The following is a 15,712-nucleotide window of genomic DNA, read 5'->3' as shown; positions in this document are numbered from 1 at the left end:
AAAAAAGTCTTTGGCTTATGGGAGCAGGGGAGAAGCACGAGGAAGCTTCCTCTTTACAGAACTGACTCGCCCGATATTGCTAACGCAAGGACATAAATCAGACTAGTAGTTGCAGTTTAGCTCAGCTAGGAAGCTGTTCAGCAACCATCTTCTAATATAGGAAAAGTCATCACCTTTTACTTTAACTGCATCTTATTCAGCTGTTCTGGCCAAGTCACATGTTACACAGTCACCTCTATCAGAAATGCAGGTTGAATAAATGCGATTTAAAAAAAATTCAGACTTAATGGCTCCGATGGTCTTTAAGCACTTTGAGAAGATATGCTCTAAATTCCAGCCCAACGCATAATACATAAAAATATATTCATGGCAGGCAAACTACACAAATAGATGAGAAGTCTTTATTTAAATATTAAGGGTTAGAATAATTTATGTAACAAGTTTGCTCTCAATCTACTACAATCTAGTCATGCACATGAGATCAGTCTTAACAGATGCGATAACACTTGATATTTACAAGCTTAGCCATTTTATACATAGAAGATAGTTCAGTGCGTGATGTGTGTTTAGAAATTATGTACTGTAAACTAATTACACTCTTAAGGTTTACAATAAGCTTACAAGCAGCAGTTAGTGAAAACTGATTGTGTTAGTGTGTAAACTGTCCAATAAAGTATTGCAATAAAGTCTGTGGCTCATGGCTGTTTAGTTAGTTAATTTGACAGGAAAAAGGAACGAGAAACGGTAAAAAAAAGCACCAGTGGACATGACCGATTTGCGTTAGGGCTTTTTGTATTCAATTCTTTCTACTTTCACATCATCCCCAATGAGTTGATACACATAAGTCACAACTGTGGATGCCTGGATATCCATCAGTACAAACGAAGGAATGATGTTTCTGCAAAGAAAAATCATTTTGGGTCATATATTTGACAATTAGAGAAGCAGCCGCATTACAGTTAGATTTTAACAGACCCTAACTTTGACAAAGTATGAACTGCCCCAATGAATCTGATTTAGATATTGCATTGCGAGCGTGGTCTACTGCAGAGGAGTGGGAAATATAACACTTGGAGAAACGGCAGCTACAATTCATCCCAGGCAGAGAGATTTTGAAGTTACACTAGAATAATTCTTGAAATCAACAGCAAAACTTTTTTGGTAATTTCAGTGCAGTGACGTTACGTTAGCATGAAACCCTCCCCAAAATATCTTTCCCACTGAAGCTGCCCCATCTCTGGCATATATCACTGAAGGGGAATGTCAAAAATCAGAGCGCAGTTGTCTCTATTTCATTTGATATAGATGAATACAGGGCTTTAGTTTTTCAGAACTTTCCAGTCCTAGGATTCAAAGGGAATAAACAATAACAAACATGCGTAAATGCTGAACAGCCATTTTCAGCATTTCCTTCACTAGACCTAGGAGAAATTATTCAAGAATATATGTATTGTATTAAGCTTTCTAAAGAGAAGAGAAAGTATTGTTCCAGTATCTAAAGCTTCTCGTAACCACAATCAGTTAAGACAGACGTCTAAGTATCATCATGGGTGCACCAGAACTATACATATATAAAATAAGTGCTCAAATTTTATGGCGATGAGTGCAGTATAAAGATCCCCAAACTTATTTAACTCACATCTCCAAGGCATTATAAGCTCCCGTGGCCGATCCTGGATTGATGTAGAACTTGTTTTCATGTTCGAATGCCTCAAATTTATGTGTGTGCCCTGAAATCAGAATGTCCACATCCAGCTGCCTCTGCAGCAGTGCCAGGCTGGCCGTGTCACCCCACGGAATAACCTGATGGCCATGGATCAGCCCAATTTTAAACTGCCCAACAGTTACAACTTTCTGTTCTGGGTAATTCAGGTTCTAAAAATAAACACACACAGCGCAGGTTACACATACTCCTTCACCCGTAGAAAGTCTATTTGCATTTATTCATTCCGGGCAAATGACTGAGTAATGCCCTTATGGGCAACTACGTTCTTCTCAGCTTCATCATGCAGAATCCACTCAATATTGGCTCCATACCCAGGTAGAGGTCAACTGCATTCTTTTGCAAGGAACAGACTGGAAGTTGGTGGGAATGGGCTACGTTTACGGAAACATTTAACATGGTATTGCCCTACTGTTCCAAAATAGCGTTAAATACAGATAGGCTTGGCAGAATTCAATATTTTTTTTAAAATCATTTTGGTGGATATCAACGTTTATTTTTACAGTCGCAGGAAGTTGTATTTTTATATAATAAAAATTATATATCTCTATATAAAATAGATACATTAAATATATAATTTTATATAACAATAATTATTTAATGACAGCGTATATTGAAATTCAAGAAGTTAAAGCGTTATACCCGTTAAAACACAAGCTGTCAACATCACATGTCAACATATACAAAATAAATATCTTGAAAATCAAACTCTAAAAAGTTCTCAAGCAGCATTTTTCTTATTTTGCCTAGCTGTAAATTTCAATCTTCACTGATGGAAATATTTTTTGTCTATATGGTGAAATTGATGTTTAACATTTACCGATAAAAATTTAATCTTTCCAAGCTTAATTATACTTAAGGCTACGTTTATGTCACGGAGGTCATGGAATCCGTGACATTTTCTGTCCTGGGGCTGGAGCTCCCAGCCAGTCCTGCCCTTGTAACTCCCAGCCACGGCTGGCAGGACCCGGCCAGTTGCCCAGCACAGCTCAGCCACGACCAGTGTCTGTGGGACCCTGCAGCTACCAGCTGCTCAGGCAGGAGGACCCCAGAGCTCCCGCCCACCGCAGCGGTGGGGGACCCGGGAGTCCCACCAGCAGTGGGTGCTGAACCCGCCTATCCCTTTTGTCAGGGATATTTTTAGTGAAAGTCAGGGACAGGTCAAGGGCTGCTGTGAATTTGTTTATTTCCCCATGATCTGTCCCCCACTTTTACTAAAAATATCCGTGACAAAAACTTAACCTTAATTATAGTGTTACAAAAATCACACAATCGCTGCAAAAGCAGCAAGTGAGATCAAAGCTCTTCAACCTGGCAATAGTGAGGGAAAACAGAGCCAGAAGACTAGCTATTTTTATACAGCTATGACTCAAATACAATTATATGAACTGCATTATACAAACATGCACAAATCCAAGAGGTGGCTTTAGTCTTGTTGTGTATGGGGGAAGAACTAAACTTTTAAAAGTCACTGATCTCATAATCACATAGTACTCTGCTTGTTTCTTGTCCCCAGCGTGTTACCCAATGCCAGAATAACTAACACCATCTTAATGACACTGAAGATAAGCAGTTTAGATAAAGTCATGCAAATGTTACCCCAGCCTGCTAGACACACACAAAGAGACACTGTTTAGAGAGGCCATTACCTCATCGAAGTCCCCTCTGACAACGTGAACATCTCCAGCCAGAGTCTTGAGGTAGTCATAGCTCTCCTTGGTGCAGAGATTTCCTGTGCAGAGAATGTGCTGGATCTTGCCGGGAACCAGCAGTTTTTTGAATTTAGCCGGCAGGCTGTTGCATCGATGTGGGATGTGAAGGTCTCCTAATACTAACACCAACTTATTAGATGTCAGAGATAATGAAAAGATATTAAAAATTACATCAACAAAAAAGTAATAATAGACATTCAACAGCTGTTTGACCTGTTTTTACTGACTATCCATTAGTAAGAAGATTCCAGGAGGGATTAAAAACAAAATTCATTTCTACTCAGGATGATCTGATCATTTGACAAAAAGATTCCACAAACACGTAAGCCACTGACAGCAGTTTGAACAGTACTGAAGCACAAGAGGCTGTTCCAGCATATAAAATATGGCCAGACCCCTAGAAACCCTGCAGCTTCTCAATCTCAAATTCTGCAGCAGGGCTACTAAGATTCGGTTATACTTGTGTTTGTGTAGCTGCCAGTGAGGAATGCAGGCGATCACAGCATGATATTTATTTACACGTTTACAGCGAATGAGAAGTTGGTGACAAGAGCCAGGAGAAGAAAACACTTTAAAAGCAGAGACTGCGTTTTTGAAGACTTCCAAAATATTCTTTTTAATCCTTCCCTTGCTATAATAAATATTGCACACTTCTGCTATAGCGGACTTGTTCCTTGACCCTGCACGCAGACCACCACCACCAACTCAATTCTGCAGCTGTGCAAAGTACAGGATTCCAACTGAAGTCAATCCAAGTGGCTTCAGCTAGATACCACTTATTCAGCACAGAGATTCAAGCTGCAGTTGATTCTTCATTGAAAACCGACGTCTACTTAGAAACAATTTTGCTTCTATATAACGGCTTCCAATTCTTCAATATTGAGACACATGAATAGCACTAAGGTGATAGGAACCATAGATAAAATTCCAGTTGGTTCCAGTTTTTCCATCAGCTCTTGCTGCTTATTCCCTGTCCGATGTTACAACCCTGGTTATGAGTTAGTCAGTTCCACAACTTTGTGGATGTCCCAAATAAAGTTATGGCTTCTAAAGCTTAATTATAGGCTGTTAATAGTATAGTAACGTTAGCGTGCCATGACAATACATTTGACCAGTTCACTCCCTTGCATCCTGGGGAAAGGGCAGAGTCACTCCCATTTGCAAAAAAAATAGTTGGATTTTTGTGTGTGTAATCACACACAAAAAAAATATAAAATAGCACATCTGCAGAAGCAATGAAATTTTGCTATCCCTTTTAAAAATCGAGACTCTGATCCATATAGAGTTCTTAATTGTGTAGGCTTGCCCTAGAAAAAGAATAAAAACACATAAGCCTCTATTTTAGTGCAGTCAGAGGTTTATGGCCATTTGTGAAAAGTGTTCAAAGTGGCCAGCTAGTAGTGCAGGGAACAATGATGGCCTGGAAGACTAACAGGTCTCTTCAGTTACTAACTTCTACGAATACGGCAAGCAGAAATCAACTCTAGCAAATCTACTGGACAGTGAATGTCTCTCACTTCAACAAAACAGATTTTGATAGTAAGATGGAGATCAACCAGATGATTAAGCTACTAGGTTTCCCTTGGCAGTTCCATATGTATTTAATGTATCAAGTATAAGTTAAATTTGTCTTTCAACTATATACATAAAATCAAATGTATCTTAGGCTGCAACACACCATTCCCATCTACACACAGCAGACTGCCAGTTATCTGATCAAGTCCCCCTTATCAGACCTTTAAACTTAACCCTTGATTACAAACTATGTGATGTAACAGACTTTGTAAATTAAGCTTATTTAAGAAACCAAATGAATGCAAGCATAGCATCAGTAAATCAAGCTTAATTTGATTATACAGCAACAAATGTGGGGAAAGGGTTATGAAGCAAAAGAACTGTTATGCCATTAGAACAAAGGAAAATGAGTCACAAAACTATCACCCCTATTAATTTGATAAATAAAATTGATTATTAAGCTGAGGGTTCTTGCTCTCCTTCTGATAGGAGTAGTGCCTAAAATATGTTAGGTGCTGTACCTACATACAGGAGGTGCTGCAGATATAGGCAATATCAATTACCAAGATAGCACTAACATACCATATAGCTACACTGCAAATTAACCTTGGTCCCATTTACACTATCATATTGTGTCTGCACAGGTGCTAGCAATGGTGTAAACACAAGTGCAGACTGCCTGAGGTGTTTCTACCACTGTGCTATGAAAACCTGATTGAGCAAGTGTCCAAACTACCCAGGTAGAGGAGAGGGGTGGGTGGGTAGGATGGCTCTGGAGACTGGTAAAGGGACACAGATTCTTTAACTTTTAAGTCACCTGTTTAAACCCTGCACAGGTTGGAAATTATCAAAAGCAAGCATTTCTGATGACTTTTTAGTGGCCTCAGTCTGAAGGAGGTTTGCTCCCTAGTCACCACTAGACAGATGTTCCTGTTGCTAAGATGACGCTCTGCATTAGCAATCTTATTGACAGTCTCAGCAGGAAGGGAAAGCATCTTCGTGCCAATATAAGGGAAAAGGTGACACTGGCAACAGTACTAATTATAGAGATATAAAGCTGATGAGTCATACAACAAAACTGTTGGAGAGAGTCATTGATAAGATGGTCTACACGGGGGGGGAGGAGAGATCGATCTAAGTTACGCAACTTCAGCTACGTGAATAACGTAGCTAAGTCGACATACTTAGACTACTCACCGCGGTGTATTCACCGCGTTGAGTCGACTGCTGCAACTCCCCCATCGACTCTGCCTGCGCCTCTCATGGCGGTGGAGTATAGGAGTCGATGGGAGAGCACTCAAGGGTCGATTTATCGCGTCTAGAGTAGACGCGATAAATCGACCCCCGCTGGATCGATCGCTGCCCGCTGATCCAGCGGGTAGTGTAGACATACCCTAAGACATTAAGTAGATACAAGCGCAAATCCATATGGTTTCAAGCTAGAAAGATCGACAACAGGTGCAGTTTTTGCAGTAAGGCAGCTAGTGGGAAAATATTGTCATGGCATTTACTGATCTGAAGAAGACCTTTGACAAAGTTCCAAGGAATGTCCTCTGGTGGTGTATAGGAAAGAACATGGTACAAGAACTTTATGTGCCTTTTGTTCATGCCATGTATGTAGATGCAAATGTCAATAGCCAGAACTCAGTGGTGAAACAAACTATTGGTAAAAGATAGAGTGCATCCGGAATCAGCATTGAGCCCTTTCTCCTATATCTTCATCTTGGACACACTCACAAGGAACATCCAGAAGGAGGCACCGTGGTGCACATTGTGCAGATCCTATCATTCTGGGCACTGAGAAGAAAGACCGTCTGGAAGACGATCTTGATAAATGGAGAGATTTGTTGAAGAGACCTAGGCTCAAAATAAGCAGAAGAGAGTATATAGTATGTAATTTCAATAACATGAACACTGAAAAATGATCCTTGAAACTTGATGGGCAGACAATACTGACAATGTAAAGTTTCAAGTATTTGCATTCCAGAATCCAGGAAAATGGAGGATGAAATTAGAGCTAGGATAACAAAAGTCTGGCTGAAATGGAGAGAGATAAGGGGCATAGTTTGTGACAGGAAGATACCAGTAAGATGAAAAGGGAAAGTCTGTAAAACTGTGACCCATCCTGTTTTAATGTATGGCACTGAGTATGGGGCAATAAAGAAGAAACATGAGCAAAGGATCCGTTCCACAGAAATGCAACTGTTGAGCTGGACGAGTGCGGTAAGCAAGAGAGACCATGTGAGGAATGTGTACATTACAGTAACACCCACAACTGGGAAAAGTGTGGGCATGCAGGCCCAGGTGGTTTGATCACGTAAAGCGCAGTCCTGACAATTATGGGGGTAAGAGACATCAACAGAGCAAGACTGAAGGAAAAACACAGAGGCCAACCCAAGAAGAAGTGGTGGAATGTCATAATGGAAGACACATTAGCATGTGGTGTGCTAAAGGATATAGCATTGAACAGAGAGCACTTTGGAGGGAGAGGACTCAGAGAGCAGAACCCATTTGACAGGATTAACTCAAGGAACAAGAAGATGGATAGTCTCAGCCCAGACATAAAGTACTGAATGGCCATGAAGACTGAACTACCCTAGAATGCCAACAGCTGGCCCGTCTGGATCAGAGTCGAAGTATATAGGTAAGGTAGCAGGGGAAGGTGCTCATTCTGTATCTGTTCTTTGGGTACCGTTTATTCCCCAGGATTGCCAGACATACTGACAACTTTCACTGGTTGTAAATTCACTTTAAAATGTTGATGAGAGGAAAGCTTAAAAAAAATATATTTTGGCCTCACCTACACTAAAATCAATTGTGTTGGGAGACTTTAAACCCAAAATTATTTCAGCTAATGCACTGGTAGCCCCAGTGTAAGATGGACAAAAAACTGACAGCATAACCGTGTTAGCTGACACCATTTTTAAACCAATGTCCTAAACAGCTCATTTTATACTGCAAATTATTTTTATACCAGGATGGCAACCTTTAGGGTCTTTACTCAACACTTGAGAGATCTACGCACATTATAACTCTAACTAGTATTTACACATAACCCCTGGCCAAATTATGCTTAATTAGAGATATGAAACTTCACTGGAGACAATGGAGCTGTATGAGTGTCAGAGCAGAATTTGATCCACTACGTACCGATGGATGGACAGACACCCAGGATTATCTGCTCCTAAACCAAATTCAAGTTCCCACCTGCCAAAATAACTGCAACAACAACAAAAAGCCTGGATATTTATTTATCAGAGGGGTAGCCGTGTTAGTCTGAATCTGTAAAAAGCAACAGAGGGTCCTGTGGCACCTTTGAGACTAACAGAAGTATTGGGAGCATAAGCTTTCGTGGGTAAGAACCTCACTTGCATCTGAAGAAGTGAGGTTCTTACCCACGAAAGCTTATGCTCCCAATACTTCTGTTAGTCTCAAAGGTGCCACAGGACCCTCTGTTGCTGGATATTTATGGAAGAGTAAATGATCCCTGGGGAGGGATAGCTCAGTGGTTTGAGCATTGGCCTGCTAAACCCAGGGTTGTCAATTCAATCCTTGAAGGAGCCATTTAGGGAATCTGGGGCAAAAATCTGTCTGGGGATTGGTCCTGCTTTGAGCAGGGGATTGGACTAGATGACCTCCTGAGGTCCCTTCCAACCCTGACATTCTATAATTCTGACTTTGGCTCCTACTGCAGTCTGACACTTTTTGTTACACATTTTAATATTAAATAAACCTGGCATTCTAACTTTAATAGAGAATGAGATATTAGGTTCCTGGGACTTCCTCTTTTAGGGGAAAAAAGCAGGGGGAGAGAGCGCATCAGGACTAAAGTGTATGAAGAGTCCTAGCTGTATTAAAGACTATATTTACATAAAATTACAGTAGGACTAAATTTTGTTTTCCTACAACGGTTATTGACCCAAATGGCATTAGGATCTTTCCAGACATACCATATATTATCCAAAGCATATCCTCTCTGTGACAATACACATTTATTACTACAAAGCAAATAAGCAACAACTCACAAGATAATAATTTAAATATTTAGGATATGTCTGAAGATGACAAGTCAGGTCAAACGAAAAAAATCCAAGAAGGGAATGTTTTTTACAATGTTTAAGTTTTCCATTGTTCTGAATATCTCACACACCTCTCTCTAAAAAGCTATTGTAATGACAAATCGCAGTGTATCAGTACCTATTTAACATCAGCACCGTTGACAATCGCCCATCACCAGTGTTAGCAAGAGCCAAGCGGAGTAAACTTACTCTGTGCCCAGCCTTAGTGGAATGAAGAAGTTGATTGCAGACAAGGGGAAAATGAAAAAACAGGGTGAAACATGAACAATGTTAAACAAAAGAAAGCAACAGAAAGGGAAAATAATCTTTAGCCAAATGAATTTGCAATTAATCATTAATGAATTTTGAATGTTATAGAAGAAAAATGTTTTTTTAAAATAAAATCAGCTTTATTCAACTGTGCTCAAAACAATATTAGAAGACCTTTCCAGACTATTACTCAACAAAAGAGTCAGGCTACGTGTTGTAACTTTCCAGTCAGCTAGCTAATTTTTAGTGCCCTGACCCCTATCCCTTGAATTTCACATAAGGATAAATCACTTTTTGACAAATCATCTGAAAATGCACCCAAACAGTAGCAGTTTAAACTCAAGCTAATAGTTCATGGATTTACATTGTTCCAGGAAACTGGACAACTGTAGTTCCAAAATGAGGTTCTTTAAAATATCATTAAAGCAACCAACACAATTTAAAGAAAAATTAAATGTACAAGGTTAATATGAAAGAGCATTCAAGTGTTTCTTTTAGAACTGTTAATTTGGATAAATGGTTAGGAGCCTTCCCCCCCACCATGCCAAAAACTCCTAAACTTTGAATTAACACCAGTGAACAAACGTTTTAAAAACTAATGCCCCACTCCTGCGAAGCCTTAAAGCCTGTTTGCAACTTTAACCAAGGGAGCAGGTCAACAGACTGCAAGCAGGCTACTGAGGACACAGGCGTATGTCTTTGCAGAATTAGGGCCTCCAGATACATCCTCACACAGATCCTTTATTTTGAAAGCCGGTTTATATTGCTGATGACACACCAAAGAAAATAAGCTTCTAGCTAAACCTGGTAAAACACCTCCCTGCACCTCGGTCCCAAGAGAAACCTTTCAGGGGGGACTGGGGATCTTTTATTTTACAGTGAATTAGAAAATATGAGGATTAGCCGGTTCTCCCGCATGGCTCCTTCTCGGTACATTTAGAGCAGGAAACAGGCAAACTGAAGCCAAGTGCTGAGAGTGGGAGAGGGAGGGTGCAGATCTACCTCCCCTCGATAGCGATCCCCACCCACACCCCCCGGGCAGGGGCTACACACAGGGGCTGCCGCGCCCCCAGCTTGAAGTGGGCTCCACTCTACAGGGTTGACGGTTTGGTTCAATGTCTCTCAGCCCCCCCACTACACCCGTTATCCCAGCGCCCCCCCCCGCTCACACAGCCCAGCCCCTGCAGGGGGCACCGCCCCGGGCCGTGTCTGGCCGCGAGCCCCCGGCACCGCCTCGCCAGCTGCACCCCCCGCCCCGCGCCGCGCCTTGGGCCACCTCCGAGACCCGGGGAGCCCCGGCGGCTCCCGCCACAGCGGCCGGAGCCCCTCCCCGCTCACCATCCTGCCCCCAGCTCCGCTCGACTCGCCACTTCCGGGAAAGCAGGCGCGCAGGGACAGAGCGTGAGTGACTGTCCAGCCAATCACAGCGCAGAGCGTGAAGCACGTTACCACGGCCCAGGAACAGGCGCAAATAAGCCTATCAGCGTGGGGGAGGCTGCACATGCGCGTTGGGGAAAGTGAAGCCCTGGGGTGGTGCTGCCCTTTGCCCTCAGGAGAGCAGGCTGGGCTCGAGGCTGTTTTCCCGGGAGAGGTTGCCATGGCGATGAGGGGTGTGGTGCTGGCGTCACCCTTCTCCAGGTGTTGGTCAGACACAAACCCCTGCACGTTGGCCCTGGCAACGGGCTTCGAGACAGCGCGGGTGTGTGAATGTAACCAGGCCATGGGAACAGCCATTCCCCACCGGGAAATGTCTCCCTGCCCTGCCCGTGGCAAAGTGTCTACCAGCAAGGCCTTCCCCTTGCCACAAGCCAGGGCGGGCTGCGGGTGGGGGAGTCGGAGTCCTCTTCTTTCTGTTTGACTGGGGCTGGGACAAAACCAAACCAGGCCTCCACTGCCATCCGGATCGCAGGCTCCGGCTCAGACTCAGGCACTGAGCATCCAGCGGGATATTTCACACCATCCAACATATCATGGGGTCGATGCCTATGGACCAAACCAACGTTCGTTCTCCTAAAAGAAACAAAACCAGAATTTCCTGTTCTAGTTCCCCTTTCTCACAGCGCACTGATCTCAGGAGCTCAGAGCCACCAGCCTGCACTGAGCACAGCATGGGTCAGAGGAAGGGTGATTTTTGTCTCAGTTCCTCATGTGTCTGAATCACTGTGACTCCCTGCAGAACAGTAATAATCAGCCTCATCGTCGGCTTGGACCCCCGAGATGGTCAGAGTGGCAGCATTGGCAGAGCTGTCAATGGCACCAGAGAATCGACTTGGAATCCCTGAGGGCCGCTTGCTATCCTCATATATAATCAGTACTGGAGCTCGGCCAGGGCTCTGCTGGTACCAGGAATTCCAGCTATCACTGATGCTGCCGCTGCTCCTGGTACAGGAGATCGTAACCGTTTGCCCAGGCAACGCTGATACTGAGGGCGGCTGAGTCAGCACAAACTGGGCCAAGGATCCTGAAACAAAATCAGTGGCAAAGAGTACATTGTTAGAGGAGCCGTTTCCCCCATTTATTGGAATCAGAGAAAGAGATGAGCTAAAGGGGATGACATTGTTATTAGAAAACCCTCCACCTACCAGTGCAGTACGTGAGCAGCGTGAGGAGCAGAGGGGCCCAGGCCATGGTGGGAATCCAGACGAGCTCGACTTCCTGAGGCAAACGGGTCTGTGGCTGGGACCCTCCGATTCTCTCTTAAACCCCCAGAGCTGGAGAACGGCCCCTTCATGCAAATCTGCTCCCTGCTCACTGGCTGCTAATGTCTGCACCTCCCTGCCCCTGAGTCAGATAAAGGAGGGATCATCCTTGTAAGTGATTTGAACTCAGTGAAGGGGAAACAATCGTTTATTGACTTCCCTGCTCTCCGTGCTTAATTCGTAATGAACAAGATGCAAAGGCTCAAGCAATTTTTTTACATTCATAATTGATGCAGCCAGCCCAGAGGGGCCGAGGCCGGGGGCTATGAACTGCCAAGCCTAGAAGTCCTGGGGCTGAGCCCTGGCACAAATTAAGCACTGCCTGCTCTTCCTTTTCAGAGAGCTTTCCAGTTTCCTGTCCCACCACTGTCCACTACAAAATGAAGCCTGATATACACAAGTAGGGTATACAATCTTTACACCATTTAAAGACTTCCTGGAAGTTCACACCCAAAGTTTAGATCAGATCCATCTCTCCATCATGTCCTGAATTCCTCTGTGTCAGTTACATTTTAAATCTTGGTTTTCCACTACTTTCTAGAGAATTAGATGGATGCAAACTGAAGTTTATTCTCTGTTTATTCCCAGAAAACCTCTTCTAGAAGTCATGAAGTAGAGTCTCCATAATATCCTCCCATTCCTTTCTGTAGGTGGAGAAATCCTGAAGTCCTAGACATAACTGAACTCCTACTAGCTTCAGTGGCCATTGTGCATACTGAGAGATGAAGGGACCCTTTTAATCTATTAAGCCTTTGTCGTCAAATGAACCCAGACTGGCCCTTGTTCACGTGTCCTGCTGCTGGACAGAGCAGGATTTAAGCAGTTTCCATCCCACAGTCAAGCTTCCCTGAGGACTTTCCCAACTCCAGGACCAGAAGCATCAATTGTGAGGCTTTAGCCTCAGTGAGCAGATGTACATTTATTAGACCAGCAGAGCCCTGGGAATGGAAGCAGCCGAGAGCGGCAGGGGTCTGCTCTTTCCATGGATGCACCTTCTACGGGATCTCAGTCCCCAGGGAGATCAGCAGCAAGTTGGGCAGCAGCAATCCCAGACCGCCTGCATCTAATGACCCCACAGATACAGCTCTCAGCTTGTGCCCAGCAACGCTGTGTTACCTGCTCTGTCTTTGCGGTTGAAATACATTCCATGAGACCTAGATGGGTGGCGTGGACAGGGAGGGTAGACATCATGTCTACGTTGGATGGCACTGGACACGTGCCATGGTTTGTGTGTAGCCCAGTGGTCAAGCCATGTCAGCCTGGTGCTCACAAGGAGACACAGGGTCCTCCAACATTTCATATACCTTCTTTTTGCATTTGACACTGATATGGCTATAAAAGTATGGTAAAATTGGGCCATTCCATGAAGTACCTGGCTTGGGGTGAATAATCAGTTACAGGGAAATCTCCCTGCAGAGTTCGCAGGTTGTGCTAGACATTGTCTATCCCAAGGAGCCTTAGTGCAGCTGGCAAAACTGTGGGACAGTGAGGACACCTAGCGGTCACTGGTATATTCTCCAATGGCTTCAGCCTGTGGGTCACTTTCTTATCAAAGAGATTTTTCTGTGGCTACCTCCCCTTCTAATGCCCAGGCCCAATCGCATCCCTTCCCGGGGTCACTGCTAGGAGAGTGTTCGCGATACAAACCAGAAAGAAACTCACTTCAGTGCGATGGGTGGAACGGCCTGGTTCTGGCCCTTCCCCAGCTTCTCTCTGTGCTGTTCATTTCCTTCCCTGGGAGAAGGCTTTATGCCTATTAGTACCAAGTCGCCTCTGGTTTCCTGCAGCCTCCAATGATTTAATCTCCCCACATGTCTCTGCAGTGACATTCTGCTCTCCCACATGTTGGCCACCCCTCCAGAGTTAGGGTTATGTCAGTTCCATACACTCTAGCAATTCATTCCAGTTATTCTCCCTACCAGAAAATGTGTCGTTGGTTTCCTAGCACCCGTCTGATCAAGTATTGTTCATACTCAGGCATCCTGTGATGTGGAATTTCTATATTCATGTTCATGGCTTAAACACTATTATTGGCTATAATGCCTCTCTGACAGATACCCCCATCCCATCCCAGGTGGAGCCGACCCAACCCTTCCTCCCCAGGGTGTGTCCGGCTTGGGAATTCACGCAGCAGGGGTTTCAAGAAGCCCACCCATGGAAACACATCCCAACTCTCCCAGGTCCCTTCTCATCTCAATGCACCTGCGCAGGAGCCAGACCCAGTCCAGACACGGTGCTCGTCTGGAGTGCTGGCTTGGGGGTCAGCTACCACCTGTGTCATCCACCATTCTAAGGGCAGCACGGCCAGTCCAGGTGGAGAGTGGACAGGGACACAACCCCGTGGATTGCTAGCAGTGGGCAGCAACGATGGGGAGAGCACAGGCTGCTCCTTTCCCCAGTCCCTCCCTCCCCAGAGTCCTGTGAGGCCTTCTCCTGTGTCTGCCCCATGCCGTACAATGCCTCAGCGCATCCCCACAGGGCAGCTGCCTCCCTGGCTGTTCACCCCCTAACAAGACACACAGAAGCTACCTCACAATTTGCCTTTGATTTGGGATTGTAACACCCGTGACAGGGGAGAGACAGTTAATTTCGCTGCAGGGCCTCAGGCAGCACAAAGACACAGTGAGACCAGTGCAGAGGAGTTTCACGTGAGCTGCTGTGGGAGGTTTTGGTCTCAGTTCCCCATGTGCTTGCAGCACTGTGGAATTGCCACTGCCAGCATATGAAGCACAGTAATAATCAGCCTCATCGTCGGCTTGAACCCCAGAGATGGTTAGAGTGATGGTTTTGGCAGAGCTGTCAATGGCACCAGAGAATCGACTTGGAATCCCTGAGGGCCGCTTGCTATCCTCATATATAATCAGTACTGGAGCTCGGCCAGGGCTCTGCTGGTACCAGGAATTCCAGCTAGCAGTGATGCTGCCGCTGCTCCTGGCACAGGAGATCGTCACCGTTTGCCCAGGAGACGCTGATACTGAGGGCGGCTGAGTCAGCACAAACTGGGCATCAGAACCTGGAACAGAATCAATCACAAAGAGAATAGAGTGAGAGGAGCTTCAGCAACCAGAGTAAAAGGAAATTAAATATGCAGAAAATTATGAGTAATTTTGAAAGACTCCTCCATACCAGAGCAGTAAGTGAGCAGGGCAAGGAGCAGAGGGGCCCAGGCCATGGTGAGAAATCCAGATGCACTCGGCTTCCTGAGGCAAACGGGTCTCAGGCTGAAACACTCCGATTCTCTCTTAAACCCCCAGAGAACCCCCTGGAGAATGGCCCCTTCATGCAAAACAGTTCCCTGCTCATTGGCTACTGCTGCCCTGTCCCCCCCCCCTCCCACTCTGAGATGGGAGAAGGGCCATAAAGGACAAGTGTCTCAGTAACTGACACTCAGCACTGGTGAGTATAGCCCACGGGCTGCTCATTCATCAATCACAGTACAAAGGAGAACCCCGCACAGGTGGGAGAAGTGATTTTCTGCATTGCACAGAGTCCACTTATAGCCCTGGATTACTTGTAGGGTCTAGAGATTCAAGCTGCAGCTGCAGCCATTTCCCACCTCGCTGTGCGGGGAAGGAACGGGACGGTGCTGGGAAGCTCAGTGACTAATGGCAAATGAAGCCCTGACAGGGCCCCAGGCTGTTTGCTGATGTGAGTGCGGAAGGGAAATGTGTTCCTGCAGCTGGAACATTGTCAGAAGGGATCAGGGTGGGGCTGGGAGCAGTTAGTCAAAGTTAC

At 44.9% G+C, this 15,712-nt stretch overlaps 1 protein-coding gene and 2 gene segments (V, D, J or C); all 3 read right to left on the bottom strand.

Annotated features, from left to right (window-relative positions):
- Positions 1-387: 387 nt before the first annotated feature.
- On the bottom strand, positions 388-10,701 carry LOC128824662 (vacuolar protein sorting-associated protein 29). The gene is made up of 4 exons (XM_054006428.1): positions 10,617-10,701; positions 3,373-3,564; positions 1,640-1,875; positions 388-898 (listed from the first exon to the last, which is right to left on the bottom strand). The coding sequence occupies exons 1-4, from the start codon at positions 10,617-10,619 to the stop codon at positions 781-783; spliced, it is 549 nt and encodes a 182-aa protein (XP_053862403.1). The 5' UTR covers positions 10,620-10,701; the 3' UTR covers positions 388-780.
- A 721-nt stretch (positions 10,702-11,422) lies between these two features.
- On the bottom strand, positions 11,423-11,932 carry LOC128824663 (immunoglobulin lambda variable 6-57-like). The segment is given in 2 exon segments: positions 11,423-11,739; positions 11,861-11,932. Coding segments are annotated over 2 exon segments (363 nt in total).
- A 2,570-nt stretch (positions 11,933-14,502) lies between these two features.
- LOC128824839 (immunoglobulin lambda variable 6-57-like) lies at positions 14,503-15,185 on the bottom strand. The segment is given in 2 exon segments: positions 14,503-14,990; positions 15,104-15,185. Coding segments are annotated over 2 exon segments (534 nt in total).
- Between the last annotated feature and the right edge of the window lie 527 nt (positions 15,186-15,712).

The sequence above is a fragment of the Malaclemys terrapin genome, chromosome 16 (assembly GCF_027887155.1).
Source record: "Malaclemys terrapin pileata isolate rMalTer1 chromosome 16, rMalTer1.hap1, whole genome shotgun sequence".
Lineage (NCBI taxonomy): Eukaryota > Metazoa > Chordata > Testudines > Emydidae > Malaclemys > Malaclemys terrapin.
This window is presented reverse-complemented; position numbering and strand designations above follow the sequence as displayed.